Consider the following 11,337-nt stretch of genomic DNA (forward strand, 5'->3'; position numbering starts at 1 on the left):
CAGAGTATTACAGGCCAGTATTACCTTGCCAAGAGACGCAAAGCAATCTAAGAGATAAATATTACCATTCTGTAGAATACTCCTGTATTCCACTTTTACTTGTTCCCATGTTCTTGTGGGTCCTGTTGTGGCTCTAATGTGAAAGGGGATATAATATAACATATTATAATATAATATAATGCCATATGATATTGGACAATATAGTGTCATATGATAGATCTACCCTACCGCCTACTGGTGTTGGCCAGAGGGGCCGATGGCGCGATATGGCAGCCTGGCTACAACCGTAGCTGCCTCCACCAGTGTGTGAATGTGGGAGTGAATGAATAGTGGTATCGTAAAGCGCTTTGGGTGCCTTGGAAAGCGCTATATAAATCCAATCCATTATTATTATTATTATTAAATTACCTACGAGTTTGATTTGTCAGCAACTTTCTGCCAGCCCTCTCTCCTTGCTTTTGCAGCCTTTGCAGTGTTCTCTTGCGTTTTAATTAAACTCTGAAACTCCTGTAATCCCTCACTCATGAGTTCTTGCTCTGCTGCCGGAAAATACCGAGCACGCCCCTTCGACATTTTCGCCGACCAATCAGCGGGTTGCCGATCAATGTTTCTACTATCGATGCGTAGCCCCTTTTACGACACCCAGTGATGTCACATTCCTGCGTCCAGCTGTAGTAATCGTCAACAGCAGGTGTGTTCGGGGAACCGGATTAGCGAGCTCACGGTTAGCGCGATGATTTGATCTTGGATGTGTCATTTGATCTTGGATGTAGTAAGCGACGTACGAAGAACGGGCCCCTGGTCTTCATCTTACTGTCATCAGAAGAAGATCTGGATGTGTTTGACCTGAAGAAATACTCTGCTTCAGAGGAGGCTCTTCTGAGGCTGCTGCCAGTGGTCAAAGCCTCCAACAAAGCTCTGTAAGTACATTTGTATTCATATGCTCGTTGACAAAAAGCAGGTGTGATCAACTAAAACCACTAACAAAATAACCCCCAAAACCACAGTTATGAGTGCTGGTGTCTGAAAAGTGTATACAACTGTTAAGTGATAATCAGTACTCATTTTGTTCAATACTGAATACCTGTCGGCATTTCTGAAATTTTTCTGGGTGTAACTGTCATCAAAGTTGCATCCAGACCTGGCCTTGAGTTGTTATCTGAGTTTTAATCATGAACTCTTCTTAAACGATGACAAAATAAAGAAATTTGGCACGTTTTGTTGATACCAAAAGCCTATTGAACTATCCACTGTTCTTTTACTGCTCTGTTCTCTGTTCTCTCTCTGATTGTTTCCACATGTTGCTCGTTACTTTCTTGACAAAAAGAGAATGGAATATTGCTAAATGTTATGTAATCTCATTACACTTGATCAAAAGTAAGTTTTTTTTAAATTGTTTTTCTGTTATTTTTCAGACTGAGTCTCTGTAACCTGTCAGAGAGAAGTTGTGAAGCTCTGTCCTCAGGTCTCAGCTCTCAGTCCTCTAATCTGAGACAGCTGAACCTAAGTAACAATAACCTGCAGGATTTAGGCGTGAAGTTTCTGTCTGAAGGACTGAAGAATCCACACTGCAAACTGGAAACTCTCAGGTGAGATCAAGCATTTTGTAATCAACTGGCAGAATTAGCAAATTAATAATAAGGTAATCCTTTAATAAGAGGAGATATGGGGGTGTTCTGATGTGCAAAGTACTCTTATGTTGAAAGATTCTAAAACAAGAAGTAGTTCCTGGGAACTGCTTTCTGTTTTATTGCTGTCTAAGTAGAAACTTGCTGATGAAATTACTGATGAGTTTGCAGAGTTGAATCCACAGAACACAACACAAATATTCTTACACCCGACAATATGTACATAGTCATGGTGTTGGGTGCTGAAGATCATAATTAGAAATTTAATTATAAATTTCTTTAAATGCACATTCAGGTCTGTGACACTCATTCAGACCGTGAGCACTGGCTCTGTGCTACATACAGACATTTCTGCATCCTTGCCATTCAAAGGCACTTTGTTATATATAGTTTATATATGTAGTATTCAAAACTGAACTGTAAGCTTGGTGTTTTTAAAGGAAGCAATTTTAATTCAGTGTTTTCATTAGTCTTAATTTTATACATTTACTACCACTAAGAAGAGAACGGACATGACCTTAAGGCCTGGACAAGTTTGAAACCTTTTGTCCTTCACAATGGAAAATGGGTATCACTTTATCCAGCTTCTAATTTATAAATTCTGCACTCAGCTTTGCCGTCTCCAATATCACTGAAATTCAGCCAGATGCTGCTCATTTTATGCTTTCACTTTTTCCTGACACGCTTGAATTTAAACCTGTGTCTGTGTGTACCAGGCCTGTACCACTAAGCTTGCTTTCTTCTGAACGTTTGCCCCCATCCCTTTCTTTAAATAGTGGCATGATCCCAGGCTGTCTCTTAATGTGATTGGCCACATGATGTGTCCATCAGAATAAAGTCCCAGCCCTGCTGCCATGGAATATCAGCAACCCTGAAAATTCTTTAATAACTGATATATGAAATTATCTCAGGGGCTGAATTTGGCCGACGGGCCATATGTTTGACACCCCTGGTTTAGACAGTTTAGCATTCTATGTTCTACTGAGTTAACTCCAAGCTGAGTAGCAAATCAGCTAACTGCAGCCACAAGCTCCGACTGGTTTTCTTTGTGGATGATGATGTATTCTCCCTTTACTAGGTTCACTCAGGTGTTCCACTCATGGTTGTTATTAACTTCCTGTTTTATTTTGGTAGTTTTCATCTCTGGTGTCAAAGGTTTAGTTTTACTTCCTCCCCTGACATTGTCTACATGAGTTTCAGCTGTACAAGGTTTTATTGCGTGTTTATTGATTTGACGCTTCTTTTTATTTAACTATTATTGTTGACTTCTAAACAATTGTTAAAAAGTATTTTCATTGAAATATCAAATAATTTATTACTTTATCAGCTAATTCATTATACTTCTCTAAATAAGGGTGATAGTGTGTGTGGGTTGTCTTCAGATACTCTGCTTCCTCCCACAGTCCAATGTGAATGAGGCCCAGCTGTAAAGTCACAGCAGTCACACTGTATGTGTCTCATTGTCACTGGAGTTTAGGCTCCATGCATCCAGCTGGTGCTGCAGAAAAAGTAGAAATGTTTCTGTTTGGTTCTAATCTGCTGCTGAGTCTCTTTTACAAAGATAGAACTGCAGCTAATCATGCTCATGTAGCCAGTTAGTAAAAACCCAAGTCACCGTCAGACTAGGGTTGCCAACTTCCTGGGACACCTCGTGGCCAGGGCCGGGCGACCCAGTTGTCTCCACCCTTCCAAGTGTGGTGAATTTTTTAGCTCTTTTTTGTGTGTGAAATTATTTTTTTAACCATTTGACTTGAAGTTGATTTAATGATGCATATTCTTTGTGATATGAACACATGGGAAACAAATGATCATTTAGCCATTTATTTGTAGCGCAAAATGACAACATTAACACAATAAAACAGGTCTCTTTCTTAAACAGAAGCCTGTCATGCTTAACTTTAAAGAATATAAGTTAATCTTTCTTTAAAAGAACTCTGTCCTGCTTAACTTAAAATTATATAAATTTATAGAAAACAATAGAAAGAAAAACATTCTTATAACAGTCCACATGAAGTGCATTTAGTGCAGCTGGCTTCAGTTGAGGTATTATTTCAGCTTTTCTAATGCTAATCAGCTGCTCGTGTTTGTAAACCTGCTTGTTCCCATGATTACGCATCTTAACTCATCATCATTATTAATCTATGTATTACTTTTATGTATTAGTCATCTATTCGTTGTAATCATCTATCCTTGCAGTTGTTTATTACACAAAATAAATTATATTATCACACTTCTGGCCACATAGAGTTGATATTCACTGCACATGCTCACATTAACCTTAACCAGAGGGTTTAAAAACAACAACAATGTCTACATACCATATCTTCTGCTGCCATGGCCTGGTGAACAACAAATTGGTTAAGGGTTCCCTGAGCTTTCATGCCACTCATGTGCCCACCACTAGAAGCATGCTGCCAGTCCACCATGGCCTATGAAAAAAGTGCGACGGCACACAGTGCAGTGCGCTTTATAGGTGTTATCGCGCACTTTTTCCAGCGAGGTGTTTTCATTTTCCCATTCCTCCCTGCACTTATGCAGCCTTTTTTTTTTCTTTCTCGGTGGGGTACAAACATTGCTGGTCGAAGGTGTACTGTCGTCCGAGACTTGCACCGCAGTGTCAGCGTTTGTTTCCCTGTTGGCCATGCTTCTTTTTGTGGTCATCTGTTGTCTTCTGGTATTTTCTCAGCGAGCGACCTTTCCTCTACCAATGAGATAAGTGGTAATCTGAATTGTCATACTCGTGCGTAAGGTCATTGGTCACAAAGCAGGAGAGGGGCTGGGAATTATGTTTTCAAACAAAGCGTTAATTCCATTAACATTTATAGACTACTTTTGATTCTCTCTGTATTACAGGACAAAGTGCGTCCCTTTGGAGCTCAATACGGGACGTGTACTTTTTATTTATTTATTTATTTATTTATTTATTTTTTTGCCTGTCCCGTTTGGCTCTTTTGCATCAGAATTGTTGTCTAAAGGCAAAGAAAGATGCCCAACGGATTTACTTTACCAAATTGACCATCCCAGCCTTGCCATAATGGTCCATTTGATTCACCTTTTATTGTTTATTTTATTTTCACTTGCTGAATACGGGACAGACTTGACTGGGGGAAAGAAGGGGAGAAAGAAAGAGGGAAAGAGAAACAGCTGAGAAGAGGGACGGGGGAGAAGGGCAAAAAACAAAAACCAACAGAATGGGCAGGAAAAAAAAAATGCATCTATCGATCACCTGGATCACCTGCTGAGAAAGAAAAAGGAAAACAAGCAGAAGAGAACAAGAGTAATAGAATAAACAACATCACAATGATATATGGGAATATGACAGTAAATACTAAATATTAAACATTATTGTGCAGCACATAAGATCAACAGCACACAGTGTGCTTTGAGGTAGGAGCCAAAAAGGGTGTAGTTTGTGGGTGTGATCACCCGTGTGTACACCTGTGAGCATGGACGCGCTTGTTTTTTTAAAAGGTTCCTTCATGTAATGATCTGCTAGAGGGTGTGGGGGGGCCACAGCCCCGTCCTCCAGGGCATGAAGCAGGTATGGAGGAGATCAAAACTCCAGACATCCAGAGGCCCCCAGAACACAAGAGACCAAGGAAGACCCACAGAGGGGCAGCCGCGCCACTGACGTGTACTTTTCTTTCTAAATACGGGACGATTCCGTTATTCAAGGGACGGTTGGCAACCCTACGTCAGACACAGCAGACATTTAGTGATGATCTCACTGTATGTGGTCTTTTAGCGCCTCCTAGTGGTGAATTTGTGGAGTGGTGTTAGTCTGGGTGAGGAGTGTAACTATTGAGTGACACAGACCGAGCCTGCATGCTGGTAGCACCTTAGCCACAGCTCGGGTGTGGAAAAGCTGAAAAAGAAGGTTTTCTAGTTTGTAACGAGGAAAAAACTGAGAGGACTGAGTTAAAGAGAGGCTGGAGAGTAACACAGAGCAGCAATGAAAGCTGTTCACACAGTTTAGACAGTTTAGCATCAAATGTTCTAGTGAGTTAGGTTAGCTCCATGCTAACGAACAAATCAGCTAACTAGCAAGCCAGCTAACTAGCAGACCAGCTAACTAGCAAACCAGCTAAATGTAGCCACAAGCTGCGACTGCGGTTTTATAACGAGAGCATCAGACACTCAGACTGGTTTTCTTTGTGGATGATGATGTATTTTTATGCTGATCCTTCATGGTGATGCTGCCATTCACCCACTGCTCCTGGCAATGTTGCCAACTCCTCAGTAAGGAAAATTGCTATTGGCTGTCCTAAAAGTTGCTGGAAGGAGGTCAGTGTGAATGGACTGTTGTCATTGGTCTGAATGTGTCACTATAAACATGTGCTCTTCATTATTGTGTGTGTAGAACAACAAATAAAACCAAATCACAAAAAGCTTCAAGTCAAAAACACATGAAACTTTGAGGGTTTTTCCCTAGGATGAGGAAGCAGACTCGGCCCCAAACAGCTGGATATATGGATGGTTACCACAGCAACCACAGCAGTGCGCTCTGAGTATATTTAGTTGTATAAAGGTGTTTGTGGTGTGTTGCAGCTGAAGCAGCCTCATGTATGTTGACACAGGGAGAAAATAGTGTGAGAACACTGTTCACAGCAGTCACAGCTCGCTGCCTTCAACAGTCTCTTCCTTCCTTGTTTAGATGTCACTGATATCACCGCTCTCACACTGACCACCTGTTGGAGCTAACATGCTAACATGGCTAACAGCAGGATCACTACATGTAGTCCTTAGTGATGGAAACTGGAACCATGAAGTCAGTGATGCTGGAATAAGCATCTCCACAGTGACACTAATGGTAACTATCATGACTCTTTGATGATATTCTGTGAAACACTGACAGAGAAAAGTGTTGGACAAATCTGAACAAGTCTACTTAATATACACGACTGTCCATAATTTTGATGGACACATGTTTTGGAGAAACGCCCTCCCTCCTGCTGCTCAGTTCACTCCGCTGTTCCACTCATGTTTGTTCATTATAACCTGTTTTATTTTGGTAAGTATGGTCTCTGGTGTCAGATGTTGTCTGGATGAGTTTCAGCTGTGTCACATGACCCTCCAGTGTTGACCTCAGCTGTATAGATGGCTCTGTCCTTCCCTCAGTCTTTATGTCAGTGTCAGTTTCTCCTCCTCATGTGCTGCCGGCCTCTTTTAGATTCTCTTTAGTTTGTTCCTCGTGTCCTTTCATTCCTCAGTTTAAGACACCAAACTCATCAAAGGTTCAGTCTGCCTCCTGAAACACTCCCATTCATGACATGAGACCAATACAAGATGTCCTTGGCAGCACAAACACTGTTTTAAAAGCAGCGATGGGCAAAGCCAGGCTTCGTCAAACTGAAACACTGGAAGCATTTGTGCCATCTTGAAGATGCTGTTCTGTGAAACGGGGACACAGACGAGCCCAGCACAGTTCACAACACAACTACAGACACACAATACATCAGTTTAGTCAAACATAACAGACTGCTGTGTTTACTGTAATAGGCACACAGGTTTACAGCTGTTTGTTGGCCTCATGTTTTGCTCCCAGCCGTGAAGCTTTGGATGCGTTATGTTGACTTTGAGGTTTTCTGGGAGTTTGTGTCATCAGTTCTACACACTGTCAATCAAAGTTACAAGCTGGCGTGGCGTTAGCTTTGATTTGGAATCACTTTGAAAAAGATACATTTCCATGAAAAGATTAAATGTGTTTTCTTTCTTTATACAAAGTTTGTCCCATTTTCACAGGCTCATTCTGACCAATCAGAAGCCTCCATTTCACGCACATCTTTAAGTCGTCCTCAGCTGAACATCTTCTGAACCATTAAAAAACTTTCCTGAACTTTACCTTCTAACACTGGCCTGATGTTTCACTGTCAGTCTGGAGTTTGGCTCATAGTGAACCTGCACAAGTCCTGTTGGATTTGACAGACTCAAAAAGGAAAATAGAGCCTGGAATCAATGTGTTTTTCTAGCTTTCCTTTTTATAGGATCAGTATTTTCTGTATTTCTACACACAGTCTGTGAGTAACAGCTGACAGTGAGGATGATATCCCTGAATGCAGTACATCCTATTTTCTGTTGTAAGTAGAAAAAAGTAGAGCGCAGACAGAGCTGAAAACTGGGGCCCGTTCTTCGTACCTCGCTTACTACATCCAAGATCAAATGACACATCCAAGACCAAATCATCGCGCTAACCGTGAGCTCGCTATTCCGGTTCTCCGAACACACCTGTTGTTGACGATTAGTACAGCTGGATGAAGTAATGTGAGATCACTGGGTGGCCCAACAGGGGCTACGCATCGATAGTAGAAACATTGATCAGCAACCCGCTGATTGGTCGGCGAAAATGTCGAAGGAGCGCGCTCGGTATTTTCCGGCAGCAGAGCAAGAACTCTTGAGTGAGGGATTTCAGGAGTTTCAGAGTTTAATTAAAACGCAAGGGAACACTGCAAAGGCTGCAAAAGCAAGGAGAGAGGGCTGGCAGAAAGTTGCTGACAAATCAAACTCGTAAGTAATTTAATAATAACAATAATAATGGAGTGGATTTATATAGCGCTTTCCAAGGCACCCAAAGTGCTTTACGATACCACTATTCATTCACTCTCACATTCACACACTGGTGGAAGCAGCTACGGTTGTAGCCACAGCTGCCCTGGGGCAGACTGACAGAAGCCAGGCTGCCATATCGCGCCATCGGCCCCTCTGGCCAACACCAGTAGGCGGTAGGGTAGATTTATCATATCACACCATATTATCCAATATTATATTACATTATATTATATTATAATATGTTATATTATATCCCCTTTCACATTAGAGCCACAACAGGACCCACTAGAACATGGGAACAAGTAAAAGTGAAATATAAGAATATTCTACAGAATGGTAATATTTATCACTTATATTGCTTTTCGTCTCTTGGAAAGAGACCCTGAAATAATCTGTTTGTTTGTTCATAACAGCAACCAAGAAAAGGGCAGAGCAAAAAAAGACAGGTGGTGGTCCTGCACCCCCTCGTCAACAAGTTGGTTAAGTAAATAATACCCTCACGGGAAAATCGATATCTCTCTATGAGCACACTGTCACGCTGAGCTAAAGGATCCTGTCTGTCCCGCAATATACGCTGGATTCTGAGGACTCTCCTTATCAATCTTGCACCTTCCGCAATGGGTGGCTTGCGTATACGGACAGGACATGGCTGCGACAGGCTTCCCAAATCCACCTTCGCTTTTATAGCCGTGGTCTCCCATCTTGATTACACGAAGTAATTTACAATTACTACTCTGAAATATGAATTACATCTGTAATAATCACATACATGTAATAGAATGTTAATAGTACATTTCCCTTTTTTAGGGAATGACCTGTATGTATCTGTGTGACATCAATAAAAGGATCAAGTGCTGCATTATCTTTAGTTACATTGATAATATTTATTTATGGTGAAACAGTGGTGGAATATCGCTGTTGCTTTCGTATACATGAAGCGGACATACCTGCGTGGCCGCGATCTAATCCTGTTTACATAAAGTAAACCTGCTCCCGAGCAGGTTTACGCTTACGGATCTGTTGCTATGACAGCAAGTCCCGGATGAGCTTCGGGGAACCGAACGATCCAGGATCACGCAAAATCGTCAACAATCTAATCCAGCTAACTTACTTAGCGAGGTACGAAGAACAGGCCCCTGGTGCCTGTTTGATTTAGTCCTTGAAGCAGTTTTTACTGTTTTTACTGAGATCTTCTAATGATGTTACAGACAGTGTGTGGCTCTCTCTCTGCTGATAGGACTGAATGTGTGTGGAATAAACTGAAGCAGTGATATAAAAGCATCATTCAGCCATTAAAAGGGTCAAAAAGACCAGTCGATGAAAAATGGGAATTCCCGAGACTGGCAATGCCTGGAAGCCGCAGGTATGCCACCTGTGGCAGCTGAGGTCACGTGATCTGAGTGTTTGAACCAGACGTTGGAGCAGCGTTTCCAAACATCTGCACTTCAGAAGCTCCAAAGTGTGGAAACGTCACTGTGGAGCGTCTCATCCCTATCTAAGAGATTTTCTTGCCTCTGCAAAGCGAAGCTTGCAAACAGCACCATAGTTTGTCAATCCCAACCAATCAGAGCGCTCCTTATGTCACGTCACATGACTCGTGTGTTTTCCTCTTTGCTTAGCACCCAAAGAACTAAAGAAAGGCTAAAAGGACATTCAGCCAATCAAATCCCTCCTAGGAACAGGAAGTCTAGAGAGGAAATGGAGCAGAGAAGGAGAATCACCAGTTTAAATGTCTGAGTTTTAAACTGGTGACCCTCTAAAGAGGCTTTTATTGACTCTTTCTGTTTTCTTTACAGCTTTTTTCACCATTTAAACTGTTTAATATCAGATTTAGAAATAACTTTTGGACAGTTTTTCTACATTTGCACTAAAATGAGACATAAATAATGACTTTCTGACTTTACGTTGGACTAATCTAACGACTCAGCCTGGCTATGTTGGACTGGGTGTGGAAGCAGCTCCCAGTTTGAGTTCAGGAGACAGACACCCTCTCTACTTTGAAGATCAGCTTCAAACTTTCCTTTTTGATAAAGCTTATAGTTCGAGCTGGATCAGGTGACCCTGAACCATCCCTTAGTTATGCTGCTATAGGCTCAGGCTGTTGGTGGACTTCCCATGATGCTCTGCTTTCTTCTCCCCTCTTTTCACTCCTGATGCTTTTATATGTCACTACTGCATGTCCTTAACTTTTGTCTCTCTGTTTTGTTCTTGTCTCTCTGAGCTCATCTCTTCTCTTTCCCCTCACCCTGCAACCAGTCATGGTAGATGCTCCTCCTGGAGCCTGTTTTCACTGGGAGGATCTTTGTGTCAAAGGGAGTTCTTCTTCCCACCATCACCAAGTGCTGCTCACAGTGGATTGTGTCGCGAAATCTATCAATGTAGAGCAGTGAGACAAACCACGGAGGCCCCAGAGAAGTGCAATCAAACGATGAGTTTATTAACACACAGGAGAAAACATCAGCCTATGTCTTCTGACAAAAATACATGTTGTGGACACTTACAAAGCAGTGGGGTACACGCCCCCCCATGGCGTCAATAAAAATAGTCAGAGTAAAATATGTTCCAGACATTAGTCACAGTTAATGGTACATCTTGTACATGTTTAATGGCTATAAACAGACACAGAACTTCTCTTTTCTGTAACACCTTCCATACAAGGTAATAAACTTCAAGCCCTCAGGGTCTCTGGGGCTAATTATTGACTCTGGTCATCTGTTGCCAAGTAGAGTAAAATATAGTGAGACACCAAATGAGTTAAGGCCTCAGGCCTGACGCATTCCTAGATTATATGTGTTATATGTATTGTAAGCATCCATGCAATCATCCTGTTCTAGTTTCCCTCAGCATGGATCACCTGGACAGTCACGCCAGTGAAGCTTAAGACCCTTAATGAACCGAACATCAACTCGACATAAGCACAAATATGCAATGTGTATGAAATACTTCTGACCGTACTTGTAATAAAAGTTAACATAATTGAAGGATCCTCAAATGAACATGTTCAATAGACAACTTTAATGCAATATCAATAGTGTGAGAAATATTATTAGATGGAATAATGCTGTAAAGAACATTATTAATGCAGTTATAATGATGCAGATTATATGGCAGCAATAAAAGAATTTCTGTATCTCCACAATTGTCTGATGTTTGGGGCTTTCTC

The 11,337-nt window shown here is 41.5% G+C and overlaps 1 protein-coding gene across 2 annotated transcripts in view; it reads left to right on the top strand.

Annotated features, from left to right (window-relative positions):
• The window catches only part of LOC146577094 (protein NLRC3-like), a 222,326-nt gene that overhangs the window by 204,405 nt on the left and 6,584 nt on the right, over positions 1-11,337 (top strand). Inside the window, exons 5-6 of one of the 2 annotated variants that reach the window (XM_085268132.1) lie at positions 790-920; positions 1,416-1,589. The exons of the other annotated variant lie outside the window; for it this stretch is intronic. Of the exons in view, the coding sequence (XP_085124258.1) occupies positions 790-920; positions 1,416-1,589 (305 nt within the window). The remainder of the gene's footprint in view (positions 1-789; positions 921-1,415; positions 1,590-11,337) is intronic. 2 annotated transcript variants of the gene reach the window in all.

Source organism: Mchenga conophoros, linkage group LG3 (genome assembly GCF_057382185.1).
Source record: "Mchenga conophoros isolate Kocher_MC1m ecotype Shallow Benthic linkage group LG3, M_conophoros_male_GT1.1, whole genome shotgun sequence".
Taxonomy (NCBI): Eukaryota; Metazoa; Chordata; class Actinopteri; order Cichliformes; family Cichlidae; genus Mchenga; species Mchenga conophoros.